This window comes from Drosophila nasuta, chromosome 3 (assembly GCF_023558535.2).
Source record: "Drosophila nasuta strain 15112-1781.00 chromosome 3, ASM2355853v1, whole genome shotgun sequence".
Lineage (NCBI taxonomy): Eukaryota > Metazoa > Arthropoda > Insecta > Diptera > Drosophilidae > Drosophila > Drosophila nasuta.
The window spans coordinates 41,098,542-41,123,789 of NC_083457.1; the positions used below are offsets into that span (position 1 = coordinate 41,098,542).

At 35.4% G+C, this 25,248-nt stretch overlaps 3 protein-coding genes across 5 annotated transcripts; 1 reads left to right on the forward strand and 2 right to left on the reverse strand.

Annotated features, from left to right (window-relative positions):
• Positions 1 to 11,257: 11,257 nt before the first annotated feature.
• On the reverse strand, positions 11,258 to 17,012 carry LOC132790300 (uncharacterized). Of its 2 annotated transcripts, none has more exons than XM_060798788.1 (4): positions 16,261 to 17,012; positions 12,535 to 12,773; positions 12,096 to 12,453; positions 11,258 to 11,907 (listed from the first exon to the last, which is right to left on the reverse strand). In XM_060798788.1, exons 2-4 carry the CDS (start codon positions 12,760 to 12,762, stop codon positions 11,834 to 11,836), a joined length of 660 nt encoding a protein of 219 aa, XP_060654771.1. In that variant the 5' UTR covers positions 12,763 to 12,773; positions 16,261 to 17,012; the 3' UTR covers positions 11,258 to 11,833. The 2 variants fall into 2 exon arrangements, with proteins under 2 accessions (XP_060654771.1, XP_060654770.1); XM_060798787.1 differs by having other exon boundaries at positions 12,096 to 12,456; positions 16,261 to 17,002.
• A 1,875-nt stretch (positions 17,013 to 18,887) lies between these two features.
• On the forward strand, positions 18,888 to 21,136 carry LOC132788980 (CUE domain-containing protein 1). 2 transcript variants are annotated; one of them, XM_060796688.1, is made up of 2 exons: positions 18,888 to 19,138; positions 19,236 to 21,136. In XM_060796688.1, exons 1-2 carry the CDS (start codon positions 18,974 to 18,976, stop codon positions 20,067 to 20,069), a joined length of 999 nt encoding a protein of 332 aa, XP_060652671.1. In that variant the 5' UTR covers positions 18,888 to 18,973; the 3' UTR covers positions 20,070 to 21,136. The 2 variants fall into 2 exon arrangements, with proteins under 2 accessions (XP_060652671.1, XP_060652672.1); XM_060796689.1 differs by having other exon boundaries at positions 18,890 to 19,138; positions 19,284 to 21,132.
• A 1,227-nt stretch (positions 21,137 to 22,363) lies between these two features.
• LOC132788981 (ras-related protein Rap1) lies at positions 22,364 to 25,103 on the reverse strand. The gene is made up of 2 exons (XM_060796691.1): positions 24,878 to 25,103; positions 22,364 to 24,338 (listed from the first exon to the last, which is right to left on the reverse strand). Exon 2 carries the CDS (start codon positions 23,590 to 23,592, stop codon positions 23,038 to 23,040), a length of 555 nt encoding a protein of 184 aa, XP_060652674.1. The 5' UTR covers positions 23,593 to 24,338; positions 24,878 to 25,103; the 3' UTR covers positions 22,364 to 23,037.
• Between the last annotated feature and the right edge of the window lie 145 nt (positions 25,104 to 25,248).

Genomic DNA, 25,248 nt, shown 5'->3' on the forward strand with positions numbered 1-25,248 from the left:
AAGCTTGCCCACATGCGAGAGGTCCAAAAGAGACTCAACTTGATACCGAGTACTCGCAAAAATTTGTTGCAATTAAAGCAATTTGTGTGCGTTGCTGTTGTTGTTGTTATTGCCGTTGCCGTTGCTGTTACTGTTACTGTTGCTGTTGTCGCTGCTGTTGTTGATTGAGTGGCAAACTTTTTGTTTTGTAATGTATGCAATAGGCTGAGCAGAAACAAGTTCGTTGCCAGAGTCTTTCGTTCTGCATTTGCCAGAAAAATGCATTTGCGCAATGCCAACGAAACGGATCTGTTTCCCAATTCAAAATCAATTCAACCGCCGGACATTAAGCTATAATTTCAATTAATTATTCATAATAATAATTAGCATACTACTTGTATTGCAGCCAAGCTGAAATTCAAAAGAAATCCACAAAAAAAAATGCCACAACAAATTTCAAAAGCTTTCAATTGAACTCAAGTAAGACATAAAAATTACTACTCACATTATGACTGAGTACAAAAAAAGAGTTAACAAATAAAATCCAAATGCAGCGGTAGCATTTAAATTAAATTAATTTAACTGCGCGCTGACCTTGAATTGTGGTTAAAAAAGAAATCACAGATATGAGGAAAAGATAACAAAGAAAACAAGTAAGAAAGGTAAAGTCGAGTTTGCTCGACTGTGAGATACCGCTACCCATTGTGAATAAAATAGTGCGGTATTTATTTTGAAATATACCAAATTAATATACCACAAAAATACTAAAAATATACTAAAGCCTATATTAGGTATACTGATTTGATACTACATTCAAAATATAGTGCACAGTATTCCAGATTGTCAGCCAAATCAACTAAGAGACGGATAGACAGACAGGTCATACTATATAGTCTCGGTTGTTGACGCTGATCGAGAATATAATTTATTGGATCGTTAGATGCTTTCTGATTTCCTAGAGGCACAAAGTTAAATACCCTTCTATTTTATGGATAGCGGGTATAAAAAGAAATCTAAGATATAAAGAAAAAAAAGCCAAAAAAATGCGTTTAATTGATTTTCAATTTATGGTAGTAAAGTGCATGTCATAGTTATCCCAGAATTGTGTTATCTTGGCAACAATTTCCCGCCACCTTGAGCTGCTCCATTAGCTTCATCCGATCGATCCGACCCACTTTCTGGCGCAAAGTGCATTCAGCCACAAGGTCGAATGCCACTGATTGAATGTTATTGTTGTGGGCAAGCTTTTCTTTGCATTTGGGTTGATTTGAATTTGGTTTTTTTTTATTTTTGGTTGTTTGGCTTTTCTGACAGCTTAATGTCAAAGTCGTTGCTTTTTCGGTGGGCGTTTTGGGCTTATCAAAAGAGAGCGAAGGCGCGGGGCAGTAAACTAAACATAATCTGGGCAATTATGTCGCAGTAGATCACGAAGCGAAGTCCATTGTTTTCGGGTTTTGGATCGGGAGATCGTCAAGTGGCCTTGGCTGCTGGCATGCTTAGAATGGGGCGACAGACGCCAAAGCAAAAAGCAAATACAACTTGGAAACGGGGCAAAGCCAAAGCCGCCCCATTGGATCGCCTCACAATGACGACTTACAATTTGTGTTGTTACGGTCTCGATCTTTTCGCAATGCATTCACTAGCCCAAGTGGGCGTGGCTGTTGCAGCTTTACAAAATTTCCGCTTTGGATCGAATTCGTTTCATTATTGTTTTTTTTTTCTTTTTCATTTTTGATATGCTTTTGTAATTGTTGGCATTGCTATTGTTGTTGCTGTTGTTGTTGTGCATTGTTCTGGTTTTGAAAATTGTGGCTTAGTCTGCTGATTTATTGGCTCTCGATAATGTCTATGTCTGGTCGGGGTCTGCTCTGGTCTGTGCAATGCTTTGACCATTGTTAGACCTGCTGCCACACAATGGCATGTCGATAGATCTCTCTCTGTATCTCTCTCCCTTTTTATGATTGTCTATCGCATTGCCATATCCGGCTTAGAATCATTGTGACTACAAGTTAATCCTGCACGGTGTTATGAATGCAAAACTCGTGTTGCAAGCAAACCGCACAAACAGCATGAGATATGTGTAAGTAGTGTGGCATTTGCCGCTTCTTATGATCTGTGACACCCTCAGCCCACGTCCTCGTTTGGTTTGGTGTCGTTAACCGCACCGCAATTGTTGCCAATCGCTCGACAAAAAAAACAACAACAACAAATTACACAACTGACATGTGGCTATGCAGCAGCCGTAATCAAAGATTGAGGGCTCTGGCTCAACTCTTGGGTTTACTTTGTTGCTGCTGCTGCTGCTCAGTGGTGTGGGTGTCAACGCCTTGGCTTGCCATGCCGCCGGAGAGCGCGTGTTTCTATCGCCATCATCAACAGCAGGGCCGCACTCAACTAAATTTAATTTGCAGCAACAGCAACAACATGTTAGTTCATAAATCGCCTCTTGGCTTATCAGCCAGCTACACGTTTGAGGTGGTCCCGCAGGCGATGGCAACGTCATCAACATGACGCTGTCTGGCCTGAGTCGAGCGTAGCTCGCTGGATGTTACTCTGCTTTAATGGCCAACGCAAAAACACTAGGCAGTGGAAATCTTATTGCTTTAAGCTAAAAGAAGACAATACTAATTTAATCTAAATTAAATAGTCTGAAAACATCAGTATAATTTGTAGAACAAAATAAGATGGTACCAAATACCATTTCGATCTGAAATTTTTCTACTTCATTCTCATATTTTCTTACTCTGAAGACGAAGCGCTCTTAAAAACTTTAACGGTTCTTATAAATTTCGAAATGAAAGCAACATTTTTAACCAAGAATTACGTATTTTAAATAATGCCCAATAGACTCTTCTATGATTAATAAATTAAAAAAATTAAATAAAGTTGATTTATAACTTACAAAAATAAGATTGAAAATACGGTATACAAAATTAATGATTTCTGATATTTTTATGTGCATAATGCAAGTTCTTAATTAGAGAAAAGATTGTTCTTTCAAGAATTCTACCCAAAAATCAAGAATTATTCAAAAACTCTTAAATGTAAACTTTTTTTATAAGAACGAAAGTACTTGATATTTCTCTCACTCATATGAGACTCTAATGTATAAATGCTTTTAAGTTCATTTTGCAAAGCAAATAAAAATGAAAATGAATTTAGTTCTTAAAATTGTAAACTAAACAAAAGCCAATAAAGTGCATTTATTGAATTTAGTTCTTAGTTCTTAATTAAAATTAATATTGATTCATGAGATCTATGAACACTAAAAATTTTATATATTTTTCAAATTTATGAAAAATATTTATTTTAAAAAATAATATATTTTTAAATAGAACCTTTAGATGGCTTTGTTATGAACAATGCTGCTTGTAAAGTGTATGTTAACTGTGTGCCAACAGAAATGAAAAGCAGCAGGCAAACTGAGGCAGTAGACGTCTTCATCTACATACATATTTTAAACCTCAAAAGCAGGTAATAAAGTGTGAGCTACCAAAATTAGTGACAATGTGAGTCAAAAGTTGTTAGAAATAAAATATTTCACAATCTTACTTCATTTTAAATAAATTATTTGTTTTTCTTATCCGTTGTTTTGACTATTATTATCGTGCTTTAATTGATTTTTTCCCTTCATTAAGAAATAAACTAAAATCGTTCGATTTTATCGCTTTGACGATGACAACTGCAGAGCACTTTCCACACAATTTCCATCCAATCCAGCTGTTAATGTGAGCAATTACAAGCTCGGACTCGACGGGCAGCACGTTTATCAAGTTGAATTACCATCCACTTGAGACTCACACACAAAATGTCAATTTGAATTTGTGTTGGCATTACCAAAGTTTTAATTACCATATCTGTAACAGTGTGAGTATGTGTGTGTCTTTTGGTCACAACTTGTTGCCGGCAACAAAATGATGGTTAATTGTTATTTTTTTGCATACTCTGGACAAGAAAAAAATTGGAGCTAAAGTCGACAGCCGCATGCAGGCATTGCATTGGAAATGCCTTTCGAGTCGGGGCTGCCTTTTGATTAGACGGCCGAGAGAAGCCTTACATAATAATCTAGTTAACAAATTGTGTCATGCAGAGCAACCAAATGGCCAAAACTGACGGTTGCCGCTTAGCTGGATGCCGATGTCGATGCCAAAAGCCTGTGTGGCGGAGTCAGAGCAGCAGCAGCTGCCTTAGCAACTGGGGCGGGCACTTTCGAAAGTGCTGTGGCTGGCAGCCAGATCAAGACACAGAATACGAGCATATATATATATATATATATATATATATAAATATATTTATATTTGAATAGAAATGACTTGCATAACAGAAACAGAGTCGATTTGAACTGCTTGTGTCGCACACAACTGCGAGGGTGTTGCCCCGCGCACACTATAAAAAAGTCATTAAATATTTAAAAATAAATAATCCAAATGGGCAATCTACAATTTATGCACATTTTCCTGGGCGCTCACGAGTTTTTGCCACATTTGCGCCGCTGGCTGCACCGCAGCAAATGTCCAAGCCCCAATCTCCGCTGCAGTAATAAAGCCAAACATTTTGGCCAAAATGCTTTAATATGACAGAGCATGCAAGCGTCAAGCCAAAGAATTGAAGAGCCTAAACTAAAACAATAAAAAACATAATCAACAGTCTGAGGCGCAAGTTGAATACCCTTTACAAAGCTTTAGAGATTTTACAATTGTTTCAATATCAGTAAAAAAGTATAGTATAAAATGATTTATAAATAATTTTATATTTTATAATATGTAAAGCATAAAGTATTTAAGCTTATCAATTCAAGTGTTTAATAAGAAGTATTTGTAGATATCAAAATTTACAAAAATATAATAATAATTAAAAATTAGAATTATGAAATTGTTTACAATAGTGATAGGAATGTTTATTTCCTTTTTACTTTTAAAAAGTTCACTTTTCACACTCTCATCTTACATACACGTAGTTTCACCTCTTGCCACAGCGAACTTAAGCATGCCACTTTACAAAGTGTAGGAAAAACAATCATGAAACATTTTAGTTGTTTTTAAGTTTGATCATTCCCTGCATTGCCCGTAGTAACTAGTTCAATTTGGGTGTGGTTAGGGTAGGAAAAACTGAAAACTTAAAAAAAGAAAACGCTAAAGAGAAAAAAACCTGCGCGGCAAATGAGTGAATGAAAATGAAAATGAAAACTGGGCGAGCAAGTTGAGGACTGTTGTTGAGACTGAGACGTCGGCTCCGAAGTGGAGCGCGTTGGTATTATCCAATGCAATTGTGGGTTAGTGGGTGAATGTGCATTTGAGCTAAGTGTGCACATTACAATAGATACGAGTACTCGTAAGTTGTGGTCGGAGGTGGTTTGTTGCTATGGCCGATGCAACGACGTAGCAATTGCATTGTCTGCCTGATGGCTGAGCAAACAAAAGACTGAGTAAACAAACTCGACTCAAGACGTAAGTATGCAAGCATATACATAACATATACTATGCAAAGATAATCTCTTCAAATTTAAATCTTTTATATTTGAAAGCTGCTTTTCGCTTTTTTTTCTCTTCTTCTAGGAATTTGATTATTGGCTGCCCGAAGGGTCGATGTGGTGTGTTAATGGCTTTTTAAACGGAATGAGGAAGTTGATTTCATTGATTTGAAGACTAATTTAAATTGGCTTTTTTTTGTAGTTTGTGCTTACCTAATTCTAGCGCCTAATATATCATTAATTACAGCAAACAATAAACTCATTCATACACACAAACACACACCTTAATCGACAATTCAATTTTAATATTCGATTCATGCACGTTTTCAAGGCGTTGGTCCAAAATTGCCCCTAAAGCTAACAAACAAAAAAAAATATGATTCCGACAATGCGCTGCAGTTCTAACTTATAATTTGGGTTCCACTTTCAGTTTTAATATTAAAATTAAATTAATTTTGAGCAAACGTTTGGCAGTGTGAGAAACTTGGGAACTTAAAAGAAACCATTTGCCGCACTTCATAGACAGCTGCATGATTAATGAGCGCGATGAATATGTGCGGTTAAGTGCCGGCAGCGCAGTGTAACTAATGACTCAATTCGAGCTGGAGTAATGGCAAGAAAGAAGCGCATTAATTGGCGCAAAATGTTGTCATAATAAGTTCACTCACTTTTGCAATTGCAACGCACGTAATTAGTTCATTTGCCCATAACGAGCGACAGCAAAAACAACGAGATGACAACAGCAACGACAACAACAACAACACTGTGTCCCGCTGTGAAAAATCATAGTGTGGAAAAGATAGTCACAAATTGTGTCAAGGTCAACGCAGCTGTGGCATAAAGTTGGCATTTTGCATACCATATATTTTGTTGTTTAGTTGTTGTTGCCTTCAAAATCTCATCACATACAAAAGACTTAGGCAACGAACTTGTTTTGCTCGACCATTAGAATTGACATGCGGTAAGATACGAATGCGAATGTGAGTACAAATATTATGTATGACTATGTTCAGCTACACAATGAGTACATTAGCTGGAACATTCAGTTGGCTACATTTCTTATCATTAGTCATCATGACTAAGAATGAAATTTCAATATTTAAACATAAGCGCAAAAATAAAATAAATATATAACAAATAAATAACAACAGAATGTAAGTTAGGGTAACACTTAGTCGACATAATTTCCAAACAAATCCATGACCAGTTGCAATTAACATTTGTCCAGCATTGCTGACATTTTCAACACAAATTGCCCACAACAAATCAAAACCAAACCAAACGAAACGAGTTACGCACGCTTACGCATGATTCCGTTATGAATGGATTGCAATGGCTTGAGTTGTGGAGCCTGCGTGGTAACGTCGCATTTTGTCATTCACTAAATTGGCTGTCAAGGCAATTGCAAACTCGACACGCGTTTGGACAAAACGCAAACTGCGTGCAGCTAGCAACTGGCAACCTGTAACGAGTTACAGTTATGTGTGGCAATGTCACATGTGCGTAGTTCAAGTTGAAGTTGAAATCAACTTGTGCGCCAAGTGTAATTTATGTGCTAATTAGCGTAAGGTGTGCCTTTTTTTCTCCGACTTTTATAATCCCGGAAAATTGAGTAATTGCTGTTATTATTTCCGTGTTGAATAAAAACTTAAAGAATAATTTTATCATTTTATATTGCAGCTAATGCAAATGAGATTGTTGGATATAAGTATCTTAAGCACGGAATATTTTCTATGCTTGCCGATTGAGATATTTCCTATAGTCACTTTTTTTGTTACAATCAATAATAAAAAATAAAAAATTTTATAGTTCTACAAGGAATAATTCTGGTTTACTTGGTTCTTATGGTATATTTTGAATGTAGTAGTATATTGATATACCGAATTTACCGATTTTAGTATTTTTATATATAGTAATTTGATATGATTTGGTTTATTTTTGTTTGGCATATATTTTGAGCGTAATTGTATATATTTATACTAATTAAATCGATTTTTTCTTTTAAGTATATTCATTTTATATATTTTATGAATTTATCTTTTATTGAAACTGGGTAGCGTGTATCTAAAGTAGTAATAATGAGATCAGATCTTTTCTCGTATATTAATTTCGATCAACTAATGTAGAAGAAAAAATAACTGCTAACTTTCAACAGTGCAACAATATTTCATATACCAAATATTTGGTCAGATCTTCCCTCTCGAAATTCCCAATATATATAAAACTATATATCTAGAAATCTAAGGCGCAGAATATAAACACTTCAGTTCTTAACAGCATAATTCCATTTTTCCAAGTCTTTTATTTGCCAACAATAAATCTTGCAGTTCCAATACATCCATCAGATAACAAATAAACGAAGCTAAATTATTCCGCCCAGTGGCTAATCACATATGTGCACACATATACCCTATGTCAATTAGGTTTAGTTGCATATGAATAAAGTTCATTACGGGTTACTGGGTATTTACATCATTTTAGTGCACTAAATTGCCAACTGCAGAGAAAGAAAGACATCAAATGGCAATTGTACGCTACTCGTACAAGCAACCGCACTCCATATAGCCTATTCCATATGCCATAAGCTCGCAAGCACATGCACTAATGGCCTTGTCAATGCCGTTCCATGCCTTGAGAATTTACATTCACAACAACAACAGCAACAACAACGAGAAGTAAACACCTTTGCAAGACAATACAAAAAAATCGGGCATATTTGGTGCAGTAGCAACCACACCAAAAAAAGAGCGAAACAATTGCAATTGTTTGTCGTGGTTGCCGCAGTTGCTTGTGCATTTTCATTGTGTGTTGCATGTGAATCAAGCAAGGGATTGGAGCTGCAATGCGACGTTGCATATGAGAAATGGCCTCTGCAATTTGTGCTAAGATTTCAATTTATTTATAACAATTTCAAAGTATTAATTAATGCTCAGCCAATTTGTTAACGTAACGCGGCAAAGTGTGAGGTTCGCTTTATTTTTCTTTGCTAAGTGTATATCTAAATTGGTCTTTTTGAAAGTTCCATTAGGTGGCGAGTTTAACAACTGAATTAACTCAATTAACTGCTCATTTATCTGACTCGCAAATATTTATTATTTGTTTCATTGTTTACTTTTACTTTCGTCGAGCTCAACGCCTCAATATAATTTGTTTCCAATGTGCTAAGCTGACCTTGACTTTAAAGCCAATCATTTGAGATCCGACAGCTACTTTAAAGTATTTTCGCTTAATTAACTTGGCTTCAAATTAAATTACACGGTCTCTGGCAATGGCTTGTAAAGTATTTCATTTTTCCGAAATTATAAATCTTTTTGTAAATCGGTTAGGGTCGTCGTCTCAAGAGCTGTTAGTAGCGCGTGAAAAATTCCAAATTTGACAGGTGAATAAGTAAAAAGATTAATTGCTTACGAAAATGTATTTAAAAGCGCAGTATGAGACGGCATTGCTGGTGGTATTTCAACCAAGAAAATGAATTATTAAATTTTCATAAGGTGCACAATTTATTTAAATAAATAAGTTGTCAGAATGGGGGCGATTAGCTAGATTTTATTTAAATTGTTTTTATTTTATTTTTAATGCAATGAAGTATTACAATGACAAATATAAAATTGACATGCAAATGTTATTATTTAATAAATTCAAATTAAATACAAATCAAATTAATGTAAAAGTCTTGTTATCATTTTCTTCATTTCGAATTTTTTCCTTTCAGTATTTAATACTAAGAAGAATACAAATATTTAACACAGCAACTTTATAATCAATTTCTTTCTTAATCGAAAAATTGACTACAATTCACAAATATTACTTTATTTTAATTCAAATATAATCAACGAGTCATGCTCGATGCATTGCCGACAGTTCAAGTTACACAATTGCTTTTGCTCGAATAGCCGCAGCTGCCATAAAATTTCGCTATATCAATCAATTGTTACAGAGATTCGTGGGAAACTTGGTAAAGCGAGAGTGAGTACAATTACCGATCGACTTATTAAGATCATAATTCTAGAGATCGCAAACAATTTGTCGCAATATGTTAAGCAAAGGCAGCGAACGATCAGCTCTAATTACGATTCGATTTGCATTCAATTCAAGAATTACAAACTGAGCGACAACACGAGACGACTTTACGACTCGTACTTGCATGAATCACTTGGACGGACATCAGACGAAGCTGGCCAAGTGGCTGTTAGCTGTTAGCTTTTAGCTGTTAGTTGTTCTAAGCTTTGCTCGTAAATGGTAATTGCAAAGCCGTTTGACGAAGCCACCAAATTGGTTACGTATACGAAACGCGTTAACGGAGCATAAATGTGAAGCACTGCCGAAGGTCACGACGAGTGGCAATCGTTCGGTCAACTCAACGTCAGCAGCCAAGAGGCGTGGCCGGTCAACAGATCCGACTTAGAGCATGGCAAAGCATTTTCGATTTTCCCACAAACTCGCATTGGAGGCGCGTTTGGGCGTTATGACTGTTGGCCAACTGTCTTGAGCTCTGGTGTTGAGTTGAGTTGAGTTCAGCGCTTGCTTTGCACTTTTTTATGACTAACGGCGCCGCCGTGACATTATACGAGCTGTACGATCGATTTCAATATACATATAAAGTATTTCATATCCTGTAGTGTTGGTTCCGCAAACAGTGGCTATTAATGCAGCACTCAACTGCAACAAATTGCAGTGGCACTTGGCCTTTTAGCTCTTTCATGTTCAGCTTAGATTGTGTCTTAGAACTTTGATATGGAGGCGTTAACTAAACTAATTTAAACACGCTGACTTTTTAGCCAAAATAACAGACAATGAATTAGAAAACCAAGGACACACAAAATCCATTTTTAACATACATTTTAAAAAGTCAAAGATCACTGAAGATTGACAATAAAAGATATAACAAAAATATATAACTAAAATAAACATGCAAATGCCAACGCTTTCAATGAAGCCTAAAAGTAAGCTTTGCTTTTCAGTTTTGCAGTTAAGTTTTTTAACTGTGAATACTTTTTGGCACCTCGCAACAATGTTGCAGTTGTATACATTGAAATACATTTTTGTTAAAGTTGTCTAAAACAGAGTGGAATACTTACCTTATAGGAACTACTCGCTTAACTCACTCAAAATGGCCACCATTTCGATAAATCGATACGCTTAATCAGTTGACTGCATAAAAAAGTTTCATAACAATTCTATAAGAAAAAGTTATAGCAACAGAGGTAAAACTACTTTTGAAATTAAAAAAAAAATTCAAAGTGACTTTATCTGGATTTTGTGCATTCAAAATCATTCAAATACAAATTCGGAATTTAATCGTTGTCATTTTGATCCTTCTGGTCTGTAAAAATATGACATCCAGTTAATGAATTTTTCGCATACATAAAGATTTCCTGAATGTTATCAATAATTACAACTACAATTTGTATATTTTATTTGTACAATTTCAATAATTATTATTTTTTTTTTTAACTGTAAAAATTATTTAGCTACGAAAGCAGTTGAAACAAAAGAAAACTATAAAATTTTTTGTTACCGCAATATCATTGTATAAATAAATAAAACACATGTATTTTAAGTTGAAGTTATGATTTTTTTAATGCACAAATTTATTTGCCAAATCAAATAAGTAAAATATTCATTAAGAAAATGAAAAAAAAATTACACATTCTTGCTGTTTTGTCATTAAATGAAAAAAATGTATTAATTTTTAAATCGAATTAAGAAATTGTCAAACTCCTCAATAGAAAACCACAAATTCCCAATTGAAATGAAATAAAGTTTGCATTTTGTTCACGAAACATAAACATCTATATTTTATTTTGTAGTTTTTCAATAAATATGCCGTAATAATGTTAAGCACTTAATAAATAGCAACATTTTTTTGTTGTTGTTTGTCAAACGTCATTTAAAACTAAATACTAGTGGAATAATGCGTATAATATGTAGTTTCTAATAATTGTACAGCTATAAGTAAAAGTAACAGAGGGAAATACTTGTTCATATGCTTTGTGTGTGTGAGAGGGAGAGTGTGTGCAATTGTATATATGTGAGTGTGTGTGTGTGTGTGAATTGCTGTACATGCAGTTTGCATAAGGAGGGAAAGAACAAACGCGCGAGAGAGAGGGAGATAGCTAGATACATATGTCATAGGGGATACTAATAGATAAATACATTATTATATAGTTATAGCATTATGCGAGTTCTTCAAGTGCGAACTCTTTTGGTATCTTTCTAAACAATAAACAATACTTGGCTTGCGTATAATTAACAATTCTGGAATTTCAGCATTTCTGTTCCTTGTAAATATTTATGCATTTATTTTACTTTTGGCCTTAGTTTTTCTTTTTTTTGTGTGTTTTTCTTCTTCTTTTTTTGGGCTATATATTTTCTGATATGTTTTTAGTAGGGCACAAAGGAGCCGGCATTGCGTTTGCGTCCCATGTTGCAGATCTTAAAGTGGCACGGCGACATATCTGCAATGGATTAAAAACATGCAATCAATAAAATTGTGCAATTGCATTAAAGTTTAAGTCACATGCTCGACTTACATTGTCTACGAACTAGAGATTTGCGAAATCAAAACAAATTGCCACATGCAAAATTAAAAATGAAATTCAATCAGTATTGCAAATTATTAATTAATTTTTAATATTCCACTCACATTGCACATTCTTCTTGATGTTGTGCTGCTTGGCTTGAATGCCCAGCTTGACATTCTCGCTCTGCTTCTTGGCGGGCATGGCAGCCATGTCATCGATCACATTGTAACGCAACTGATCATCGCCATCGCCCGATTCGCTCAATCTGTGCAGACGCGCCACCAGCCTCGAACCCAGCTGAGCACGTTCATTGCTCTCCTCCAGATTGTTGTTGTTATTGTTGTTATTGGTGGGCAGAGGAACGTCATCCTCGTAGTCCGCAGTTAGCAGCAAATCGCGCAACGATGGCCACTTGTTGACAAAACTATTGAATGACGGCAACTGTTTGTGCTGTTGTCGCTGCTGTTGTTGCTGCTGTTGCTGCTGTTGTTGTTGTTGTTGTTGAGTAGGATCAAAAGTTAGCAAAGTGCATGAGTAAGAGAGGTAAACAGTCAGACTTACCAATTGCTCGCCATAGAACAAGTTGTCCTCGTTAGCTGGCACAGAGTTGAGCAGCTCGTTGTAGAACAACTGCGTTGGCACAGCGCCCACTGTAGGGCGTGGCAGTGCATGTCCGGGCGACAAAAGCGCAATTGACAGCAGCACAATGGAAATGGTCAGCTGATGGCCGATAGAGCTGCCTCCGCATGTTGTTGAGCGTGACGCCAAATTCTTCATCATCATCAACATCAAGTTGCCAACTGCGAAATACAACAAAAAAAAAAAACAAAAATTGTTTCAATACGGTTGCCTAGGTTTGGGAATGTATGAGTGTGTGAGAGAGAGTTTGTTGTCAACTTTGGCAAAGACAATTAACCAGAAGCCGGAACCAAACCCACATTCCCCCCTCAAAAAAAAAATGAACACACACACACAACTTAAAGCGGCAGTCGAAAGGCAACGCTTACGCAAAAAGGGTTTCCTATTACACTTTCATACAAATGAAACAAAGTTGCCAAGTTAAAATATGCGTCAAATGTTTTTTTGTTTTGTTTGTTGTCCCGCCAAAGTTGCGAGTACTTTTTTTCTACCCTTAACGGGTTTCATCTCAAGGTGTTTGGTATTTCAATAAAGTCACGTTGCATTCGCTATGATCTTCGCGTTCCACTTTCTCGCTTTGACTAAAAATATCATAAACTGCTTTGAAGCCCGCCTCCCTGAAAAGTGAAGAAGCCACACTCACATGCCAGGCACTCAATCTCTCAGTCAGTCATTCACTCAGTTAGCTAATCTACGCTGGGTCAACTTTTTATTTGGAGGGGGGATGAGGCGTTCAACGTGATATCAAACTCAATGCGGAGTGTGCGCGAGTCCGTGACGCGGTCTCCGAATGGCTTAATTGCCATTTATGAAATATTAATGCCTAATTATGCTCTCAACTCTGACGCCAGCTCGAACTGTCCTCAACTGTGGGTCCTTACCCACCCAGGACAAGCAGGCACTAAAAAAATGTCGTGTCATTTGTTGACTGCAAAAAATTCATAAAGTTGCCACAAATTTATCAACATAAAGTGCTCAATCTAATGAAAAGTAATTTCAATGCTGGCAAGCAACAGTTGAAACTCTTTAGCAAATTTCTTAAAATTATATTATTCATTTAGTAATGAAAATAGTGCACAGAAAAGAGAAAGTCATATATGATTTATATTGTTAATTTAAATATAAAACTAGGAGTCAAATTTGTAGCTAAAAATTTCCCTTTTTTTATAATAACAATTAGTAATGATGTACATATATTTTGCACTTCATATTTAGATATTTTAATATAGCAATATACCAAAAACTTAGCCTTTGGCATATTTCAGTATTTGTGTGGTACATTATTTTGGTATATTTTATGAATAATACCGAATAATACTGAGCACACTCGAATGTAGCTTCCTTACTTTCCTGATTTGTGATGTTATATTCTTGTTTACATTTTCAGATTTTACCATTCTTAATACAAGAAAATAATCTTGAATATCAAGAATGTTTAATATTATATTTTTATAGAATTTTGATCTTGCTTTAAGAATTTACCTTCATGGTTCAATTTTGCAAACTTAATTCAAGATTTCATTCTTGATTTTAGCACGTTTTTTTCTGTGCTCTTATCAACTTTTAACCTTTAACTGGGAGATTCCTTAAAAGCTTCATAGTATTTATCGACGTCTTATCAAGTGAAACTTGATATATTATGTGTGCATTATTAATGAAACCCAATCAAGCTGATTAACATTTCTATATATTGCCCGATTCTCAGCTGGCAACATGCAATAAAATCATTAAATAATTCACATAATCATTTTTTTTTGTTTCAATTTCTTTTCATTTTCATTGCTTTCAAGTTTTAACGGCCTGTTCAAGTGCAGGCAGCGATAAACTTTTTGGTGACATTTGCATTGACTTACACGCTCTACGTTTTGTTTTCTATAATTAATGTTTAATGTGCGATCATCGCAATCGTGGCAAACGCATTTTTATGCCTCTCTCAACTGATAATGCGTCGATTGTCGTGGCTAATTTTTTTACCACCCAAACACACGCGAAGTATTCTATATATATAAATATATAGATTGTCAGTCATTTTGAGATTCATTTCAGTTTTATTTGAAAATCCAAGTCAAGGCCTAACGCGTACAAGTTTCATTGAACTCTCACACTCTTCCCTGGGTTTGCTAATTGTGCAAACGTTTCGCTCATTAAAACTATATAACTATCAACTAAATTAAAGGGTGGGCGTAACACCTGTCAAATTTATTTGACAGCCGCCAACTATTATCCGAAATTCACTAGAGGATATTATTATTGCTTTTCTGAATTCTAATTAAACTATGGCATTTGTAAAAAGTCAAACTTTATTCTCTACAATGAGTCAATAATCCAAGTTCGAAACTTTTAACAAAAATCGCCGAGAATTTTCCCAACATCTTATTGACGTCACCAAGAATTCAAATATATTCCCAAAATCTTCTGCTCAAAAAAAAAACACTAAAAAATTCCATGAAGAAAACAACAAATAAAAAATTTAAAAAAAAACAAAGAACGTTCCCCTCGCAGGGGGGATTCATTTGACGCATTATAAATTTATGCTCAAATATTATCGCAAAATAAATAAATTTCAAATAACAATTTAGTTCTATGGGGTATATAATATAATCTAATTAAATTTATTTTTATTAGTAAACAAGCTACAAATTGAATTATGTATTTTAAGTGTGCTATTAATATTTGTTTTGAAAATAGTAAATGTGAAATTAGTTTTATTTAGAATAATATTCATATTTATGAATTGAATTCGAGGTATTGTTAAGTCGAATCTTCTCATTGGCACTTCGATTGTAAAACTTGTTGTTTTTATTTGCTATATAACAATAAAGTGCGTCATCAACGTTAGAAAAAAAATCACGCAATCAAAGAAATTGAATTCTTATCATGGCAAAAGTAGCATCTTATGACACGCCCTCTTTTTTTTTGTTGTGTGTTTTAAATGGCTATCGTATAAATTTGAAATTACTCGATTAGATTCGTATATTTTGTGTGCTGGGGGCATCGAGCGGAACTAACCCCAAGCTAAAAGCTATCTCTAAAGACGACGCAATAAATACTTTTGCCTGACCTCAATACGTTAATTTCACGTATCACGAGACTTGTGAATCGGTTCTGTTCATTGATCAATCGCCAGTGAATACTCGTTATTACGAGTATAACATAAATACTAGTCCAACAAAGTGCAATTTCGCGTTCACTGTGACGCTGATAAGACGACTATGTTAATTTCAACGAAATATAAATCGAATTTTCAGCGCCAATCACGTATCAAGAAATTGTGTGTGTATTAAAATTGAGAATTTATTACTATAAAAATCGCACTGTCGCTTCTTTTTTTTTGTGTACTGCTGATAATAAGGCAACAATGTTATAAAAATAAAATAAATAAACATTATCAAAGAACATTATAATTGAGCTTGGCGCCATTCGCATGACCCACGATTGAGTGAATTATTGTGTGAGTTAAAGAGCGAATAAATGCGAATCGAATGACTTGATAGAAATTTAATAACTACACTAAACATGCAAATTATTTGTTTAATTCGATGAAAATGTTTTATGCGAATATTAAGTATACGCAGTACTTAAAACACTTGCACTTAAGCAAGCATCAAGTATACGCATTACGTATACGCCAAGTAAAATAACACTTACCTTTCAGAAAGATTATTTAGGTGACACAAAACACGAATTTAGTGTTATTTATTTGCAATTTTGAAACTATGCAATTGACTTGTCTTTATTCACGCACAATAATTTGAATTGTTTTCAGAGTTTTCACAAAGTAATGTTCATTAATTGGGTCTATGAGCTATTCGCTTGACTAATTCTTAACCGTTAGGTGTGACACTGCAGAATAAACGCAAATCCGTTGTGAGCATTTGTTTATATAGGCGTTGACAGCGTTTTGGGGCAACAACACGAGTAACAACAACAACAACAAAAAGGGTAAATCAACAGGTACAGTTAGCACAACTAACAACCGAGAGCAGAGACGATAGCGACGATGTTGACGATGACGATGACGACCACGACGACAACGACAACGACGACACTTGTGACTTCGGCATGTCAAGTGGGCGGGCGTCAGTTTCTAATGGGTGGGCGTGGGCGTGTGGGCGTCTAGAATGGCCGTGCTCAGTTGCAGTTGAAAGTTCTGTCACTTAATCTTTTACTTTTCACTTCTTACGACTAATATGCGCGCGTAATCGAAATATGAGCAACTCTGCGTTATAAGTGTTCAGTATGAGTTTTTTTGAGAGGGGGCTACAAACAAATTTCAAAAATTTGAGGAGACTTTCGAGTGGACTGGACGCGTTCTCGTGCGATTGCAAACTAAACGCGACTTTCGCTTTAAGAAACTGACACGAAAAAATTAATAAAACAACACCGATCGTGGTGTTCTCGATGAAACTGAAAATAATGAAAAGTCGGTCTCGGTCTCGGTCTCGGTCCCGATCCCGGTCTCAGACCTTCGGAATGAATCTTTGTCGTGCCACACTTTTTGACAAATCGTCCGATAAAGCTGAGATTTATGGCTTAGCGGGCGAGGAATACCGCAATGTTTTAGAATACGCTACACAGCTGAAGGCATATTAGCTGCAAGCATAAGTTTGCTTATAACAAAATATTCAAAAACAAAAATTTTGTAAAATTAAAAAAATTTAAACTAAAGTATTTTGGTGCTTTTCATTTCTGTTTCCAAGAGCCTTCTTAATCTGATGATGAATTTGCCACCAGCATAAAGTTCATTAACATTGACCAAGGTACTTTTGGACAATCTATGCTCAGGTCTATATTTAAGCTATACCCTAATTTATAGTTCAATAAACCCGCTTTTGAGCTGACTACAAATTTGCGAAAGTTAATTGGGTCAATGTCGAACGGATGTTGAAATTTAATGAGACTTTTGCATTACCAATACTCGAAACAATTATGAACTTGAATGTCAAGAAGGGTGCTCACACAAAAAAAAAAAAGAAGAAAAAAACCAAACTTTATGACATGCTCTTATCTATAACATAACATAATAACTATTGTTTAAGATTCAGTAGCTAAATAAAGATGTGCAAACAAGTGTGTTGCCAAAATTAGAATGGAAATTTACATATTTGCATTATCATTCACATTCGTTTACATTCTCATGGCGATAAGAAGTGATCATTATCTTTGAGAAGAACAAAATTAATTTGCGGCGCAACTTTTGAAATTTACTAATTAAAAGATGTGATGAAATGTCATTCATAAATAACATCACTTATGATGGAACATTCTTTTTGCAAATGTTAGACGATTTATAATTAAATTCGTTCGTCTTGCAATAATCTCATCTCGATCGTCTGCCTTTCATTGGATCTAATTAATACCAATTAAACTGACACAGCATTTAATCATTGACCAAAAAACTTTTGGGAATTTTTAATCTGACACGCTCAGTACGTGGCTTTTTGGATTTTTCCTTTTCTTTTTTTTTGCGACTCCGAAAATATCGGATGATAATCCCACCTACGCTTTATTTTGAGTACATTGCCGGTAAATGAATTTTGATAGTTACATCAGCCCGAACGCTGGGGAGATAAGCAAACTCGAGGGTATCTCGTCAGTTATGCGATAAGACATTTTGGACACACGAACCCTTATGACATGCAAATAAAATATTAAATACCAAACATATCAGCACTAATTGACACTTATTAAAAAGAATAGCAGCGACGAGACGTAGACATTGACATTTCATGCCGGAACAATTGCTCACACGTGCTGCTTGTACCGGCCAATTATCAGCAGCAATCACAAAATCACGAGACTTTCTGCTGTCATTTAAACAAATTGAGCATTTCGAAATGCAGGCAAAGCGTGACTCACATGGCTGTAGCTTTTTTTTACTCGATAACAAACAATTAATACGTAATAAATGGATATAATTTGTTGATAGGGGAAACAATAATAAATATTAATTTGAATCTAAGCGCTCATTGGTTACAAAACAGAAATGATTTTCCAACACTACCCTGATGCATCAAAATAAACATACTCGATTTGGCACTGTTATTAACATTGGGGCTAAGTAACAGTTGCTGAATTATAGTGGGAATCTTTTGTAATTATGATTCTTATTTATTTATTTTTCTTTAAATTCCCCAAAAAATTGAATTTGTATATCTATTAGGCTGACAACAGTGTCTGCTGTTAATATTTACTTTACATATATTTTTGGGGGCCTGCTGTTAATAACAGTGCAGTGTATTGTTATGCTAACATCTGTCTGTTAAACGATAGTCTTCTTCTTTTTCGGCTGTTCAGCTGGGGATATTACAAAAAAAAAGAACGAAAAGGGGGGAAGAAAATTGAAAATACGAAAATCATCATGGCTACATCGACGCTGCAGCTGGAATTTTCGCAAGCAATGGCCGATTTCAAGAAGATGTTCCCCGACATTGACCGCGAAGTGATTGAGGCTGTGCTGCGCGCTAATTTGGGCGCCGTGGATCAAACAATCGACCAACTGCTTGCGATGTCAACTGACAACCAGGTATGTATGTGTGTGTGCGTGAGTGTACGTTTGTTTGTGTATACTAACAGCCCAACTAACACTAACACTATAATAACTAACTAACCAATGTGAATAGAACGAAAAACTGCGCAATGAACTGGATGCTAATGTCTCACCACAACAGAGTCTCATCAATCTAAACGATCCGGACAAGGAGCTGCGACGCAATCAACAGCAACAGCAGCAGCTCATTGACACCACAGATGGCGTCGCCAGCAATACGACAGAGAGCAGCGCTGCCGCAGCCGGTCACACATTGCTCAGCACAGCAAACACAGCGTCGCCGCATCACAATACGGGCGCCTCGCCCAAGCAACGTCCGCTGGGCGCCTCAAATAAATTGAATGCCAGCGGCAGCTTGAACAACACGCCCACCAAGCGCAGTAGCAACAGCAGCACCAACAACACAAATCGACGCTGGAATCCACCGATTTTGGGTGTGTTGCCGGCTGGATTTTTGCGAATTACTCCAGCAGCTGGACAACAGGATTTTGAGCTGCCAGATGAGCAGTTTGCTCTAATGCTGCAGAATGAAGAGTTTATGAATCAATTGCGATGGAATCAGGACTTTATGAATGCGCTGGAAAAGGAGCAAAGTGGCAAATCGAAAGGCGAGGATGATGCACCGTTCCAGGAGAGGCTGAAGAATATGGGCAAAATGTCACGCAAGAAATTCCTACAAATGGCGCGTGTCTTCACCTGGCAGCGGAATAAAAAGGTGACCACTGCCAAACAAATTGATTCGCTGCCATTGCGTGAAGAGCCCAGCGACGATGAAGATCATCATCATCATCATCAGCAGCAGCATCAACAACAGCAGCAGCAGCAGCAACAGAGCCAAGAACAGCATTCACAACAACAGAGCCAAGTCCAACAGCAGCAACAGGGTCAATTGCAGTTGCGAAAGTAAAGACCAGGAGCCTTGTGTCGAGGGTTCCTTTTGTTTGTTATCTTATATACATACTTATACTTATCCTTATCTTATTATCTCATTGGGCCATAAAAAAGCACATACGTCAAGGTCGCTCTGATTACTCAGATGTATGCGTAAACTCGCAGCTAACAAACGTAATCTCCTCCTCCCCCTCTCACAAAACAAAAAGAACCGTAGTAATCTCAATGCAACAAGAAATAATCATTACTATATATGTTATATATGATTCTAGTTCAAAAAAGTCACCTAATAACCTAAAGTGCAATTTCTCCCCACACTCCCAGTGCAATATTATAATGTGAATATTTTATATACATATATATATTTTTATTGTTTTATTTTTTTTTGTCCATATTTTACTTATTTTTACCTTCACTTTTCGTTGTTGCCAAATTAGCATATAATTAAGTTTTATTGATATACTACTATTATATTTTTAAATGGCAGCTTTTTTGTCAAAAAAGAAGACGTAATGTTGGACTGATATGAAATGCGTTAATTAATACAATTAAAAGCATCACAGCAAATGAAAATGATAATGATCTAATGATCTGGCATGAAACGATATGACATACACAATATAAATGTATATCTAGAGCACTTGCTAAACTCAAAAATGAAAACTAGTCATTAAATAAACGTTAAAACAATTTATGTACAGTAATCAAGCTAAATATTTGTGCTACTATCTCCCCATTTGATCCAATATCATGCCTCATACTGACCGATTCTTAGCAGTTTTTAAAGTCCATATATAGTATATACATAGATAATTCGTATGATATCCGCCTACGCTTTGTTGGCTTCAACTCTCAACACGTCGTCGTAAATCTCCAGATATAAATTTGATAATGTCCATATCAACTGTTGATATTACCAGATATATAGTATGGACATATATATACCATCCATATCTTTGGTGGCTAAGCATTAAAACAAAAAAAAACATGCAACTATTTGATTGTAATTGTACTTGTACTTGTATTATAAACCATATTTGAAAAACTATTATATTATATTCATATTCCAAGTATAAAATACAGATAAATATTAAACAAAAAAAAAACAGAATGCCACGTCGTATTCATTATCTCTGGTAATCTTGAGCTACGTCTGCGAATGTCACGCTCGTTTTTCGTTTTTTTTCCCGTGTCGGGAAGAAACGAGAGAAGAGCACGTAATGAAGACATAATCTTAAAAAGATTAGAGATATCCGAGAATTGAAAAAAATGTTTGATTCTTACATGAATTTATTTAATTTTTATTTTGTTTTTGCTTTTAAATTTTTTTGTTTTTTAATTTTTTATAAACATAATACATTTATTATGGATACACGTTGGTTTTTATGTGTGTGTGTGTGTGTTGCTTTTTGACTTTGATTTAAGGGCATATTGGTTACTTGTTACCTGTTACAGTACTATTATGAATTGTATATTTCTTCTTTTTTTTAGTTTTTATTTATTTTTTCCTTTTTTGTAAATTTACTTCGTTTTGGATTGACACTTGACGACGAATCTTGTGTTTCATACTATAATTTATTTGTTGGGATTTGTTGTTTCGTTTTTTTATTTTTATTTATTTTTTTGTATTTTTTAATAACAGGATTTAAATCGTTTTACATGCAACAATTGCAATTGCAATCAAAATTCAACTTTGCTTTGTTATCTCTACTGAATGATTTCCTTGCCTTTCTCTTCTCCATCGCTCTCGCGATTCTCTCTCTCTCTCTCTCTTGGTTGTGTTGTCTCTCAATCTTCCTCTCTTTGTGTATTGGTTATTGTTTAATTATAAATGTTGCATGCTCTCAGAGCATGCCGGAGTGTCTGTGTATTTATGTTTGTTGTGTGTTTTGTGTGTTGAATGTACGTTGTATGTGTGTGTTTTGGGTGTATGATTTGATGCAATGTGCAATTTTTGTTTTCTTCTTATTTTTTGTTTGTTTTGTTTGTTACTTTACTTACACAGAAATTGATCATTTTTAAACAATTATTTGTAAATTTGTTTTAAACTAATTACTAAAAATGGATTTTCTGGTTTGTTTGCAACATTTTGACATCTCATTTGCATACAATATTTTTATAAAATATGTGATTTTTTTTTCTTTTTTATGTTTTTTTGCTTTTTTCTTTTTGTTTCTTTCAAGTTTTCATTAAGTGATTTTAGGCATACAATTGAATTTAGATTTACGTTTAGCTTAATTTGATTCTTGTTTATTTGTATTTTGTATTGTTTTTAACTTTCTCTTGCATTTGTTTTTGTTGGTTTATTTGTTTTGTTTGAAGAGCAACGACAATTGTTTTTATTATTATTTTTTGTAATGTATTTATGGTTTTTCTATGAAGATAAATTGTATAATTATTTTGTGTATAATATGTATTTGTTGTGTGTAATGTGTGTGTGTGTATATGTTGTATATAATCAAAAAGAATTTGAAAGAAAAAAATAAATACGAATGTTTTGTTGTTTAGTTTACGAATGTTTCCATCATTTTTTGTTTGTTGCGTGTATTGCAAAGATTTTGTTTTTTAAAAAACGGCTCAAAAACGAACGACAAATATAATTGTATATTAATTAATTGTTAATCAGCAAAAAATAGCATAGTACTAATAATAATAATAGTAGTAGTAGTAGTAATCGTATGTAGTAATAATTACAAAAACTTTGCACAGTTAAAAACATTGTCATTGTTAATTAAATATTTTTCATCCGTTCTTTGCTATTTATAATCTTTTGTAAAATTTGTTAATCATTTTCTTGGTTATTGCAAATTTTCCGACAATCTTTCAATCTTATTTCCTGGAAAGGGAGGGAGGCTGTCTGTGTATGCTTTGTTACCATTTTTTACTCATTACATGTTACTTGTTTTTCTTTTTTTTACTCATCTTTTGTTTTCTATTCTTTTCTTTTTTATTAATGTTTTTTTTTTTTGTATTATTTGGAAGTCTTATAGCAGAACACATAGGGACTTTTTCGGTTTCTTTTGTTTCTTTTCGGGTGACTTCTTATTGATCTGCCGGACCAAATCGTAGAAAATATCATTAACATTCACTTTGGCTTTGGCTGAGGTCTCCATGAAGGCGCAATTGAATTGATTGGCCAAACTCTTGCCCAAATCCTTGCCAACGACGCGCTCCTCCTCGAGATCGCATTTGTTGCCGACCAGCACCATGGGCACATCATCCGTATCCTTAACGCGCAATATTTGCTCTCGCAGATCCTGCAGATCATTGAATGTTGATTGCGCCGTTATTGAATAAACGAGAACAAATCCCTGTCCATTCTTCATATAGAGATCTCGCATCGCTGTAAACTGTTCCGTGCCGGCGGTATCCAAAATTTCAAGCATACACTGCTGACCGTCCACTTCCACCTGTTTGCGATAGCTGTCCTCTATGGTTGGATCGTATTTCTCCACGAAAATGCATTGCACAAATTGCACAGTTAGCGCCGATTTGCCGACGCCGCCGCTGCCCAATACAACGATTTTGTATTCACGCATTTTGTGGGCGACGCTTTATATATGTACGTGTATGTGTGCGTGTGAGTGCGTTTGTGTCTGTGAGAGACAGTGTATGCGTGTGTGAGTGTGTGTGTGTTGCGGGTATATTTTAAAAACAGGCGCAGGTAGTTAGAATCGTAGGCGGGCGACGAGGTGGTTCAGTTGTTGTTATTGTTGCTGCTGTTGTTGTGCAAATGTTTATTTAAAACGCGACAACGTTCTCTCTCTTCTCTCTGTCGCTCTCACAAAAAAAGTCACTAGTTTTAGGCGTTGTTCGACGATTGCTTTTGGGTTGCAGTTGCAGTTCTTGCAGAAAGCTTTTGTTGCTGGTGTTATTTGTTGTACGTCGTGTACTGTTCTTTGTTATTGATGATAACCTTTGTGCCAACAAACAACTACTGTAGCTGTATGTGTGCGTCTCTCTCGCCTGAGCTCTCTCTGTTTCTCTCTGAATTTCTCCGCTCAGGTAGCAAAAAAGGTGCAAGCGTGCGTTCCTCTTTTTCGTATTTTACTTTTTTTAGGTTGTCGTCAAAAATTGTTGCTTTCGTTCTTTCGGTGTGTGGCGATAAATAAAAATGTACTGCCCTGCCGCCTCTTCCGCGACACTCACTCTCTCTCACTCGCTCGCTCTCTCTGCTGACTACGACAACAACTTCCGTTTTACATACAATTGATATCTGTTGTTGTTGTTGCTGTGTTGCCGTGCAACAATGATTGCAGAGTCTGCTGAGTACTCAGAGTACGCACTGTGGAATGTAAAGAAAGCAATAGATGTATTTTTAAATTAGATTTCTTGCTTCACTATAATTCGTTTTTTGGTTTGTATTTTATTATTTTTTTTGGTATGCTGTGTGCTTGTGCTGATGCGTGTGCTTTTAGGAATTTACTGCACTCAATTTGTAGTTCTTTCTAGTTTTTTTTTTGTAATAATGAACTCGAAAGTGTTCTTGCTCGCTCACACGCTCGCTCGCTCAGCACAAATTCGCTCTACCCTCAACATTTTATGATTCATTTTTAGAGTTGTCATGTAGACTGACTGGACTGATTGAACTGTTGAGCCATCACACAACACAAACAATGAGCACACTTGTAGCATGCACATACTATAGGCAATTTTTTATACATTTGTTAAATGAAAAAAACACGAATTTATTGTCAGCAAATAAATGCACACAAGTTCTACGGAATAAAGTATTTTTGGAAATAAACTCTTCAGTACGTAGGGGCAGGGGAGGCACAGCACCCGCATGTCACGCGCACACGGCAACTCTATTCGGAGTTTTACCTTGTTTGATGCGCACAAAAAACTGTTGTTGTCTGTGCAGATTTTCACACGATTTGCGCGTTCGTTTGTATGGATGTTTGTATGCGTGTGCAAGATAAAATGACACAACTCGCGAAATGTGCAATATTTTATTGATAACAATATTTAATTCTAAGGGGGAAGCAGATAACTTTTTTTCGGCTTAGGCGCTTCTCTTGCTAGCTCGCTCTCACGCTCTACAATGCAGTGTGACCTCACTTAAATATTAAAATATACTAATATGCGTCCAGACTATGTACGAAAAATGTCAATCCTTTACCACTACATGGTTACACCTTTATGTTAAGATATGTGAACATTTACGATAGGATCCCCTTTAAATATGAGCGAGT

What these genes read in the sequence shown, in the direction of transcription:
- LOC132788980 (XM_060796688.1), top strand. Translation starts at nt 18,974, where the DNA reads ATGGCTACATCGACGCTGCAGCTGGAATTTTCGCAAGCAATGGCCGAT. An exon ending in CGATGTCAACTGACAACCAG is followed by an intron (nt 19,139 to 19,235) that starts GTATGTATGTGT and finishes CAATGTGAATAG; the next exon opens with AACGAAAAACTGCGCAATGA.
- LOC132790300 (XM_060798787.1), bottom strand. Translation starts at nt 12,762, where the DNA reads ATGTTGATGATGATGAAGAATTTGGCGTCACGCTCAACAACATGCGGA. An exon ending in TGTTCTATGGCGAGCAATTG is followed by an intron (nt 12,457 to 12,534) that starts GTAAGTCTGACT and finishes CAACAACAACAG; the next exon opens with CAGCAACAGCAGCAACAACA. An exon ending in CATCAAGAAGAATGTGCAAT is followed by an intron (nt 11,908 to 12,095) that starts GTGAGTGGAATA and finishes AATCCATTGCAG; the next exon opens with ATATGTCGCCGTGCCACTTT.
- LOC132788981 (XM_060796691.1), bottom strand. Translation starts at nt 23,592, where the DNA reads ATGCGTGAATACAAAATCGTTGTATTGGGCAGCGGCGGCGTCGGCAAA.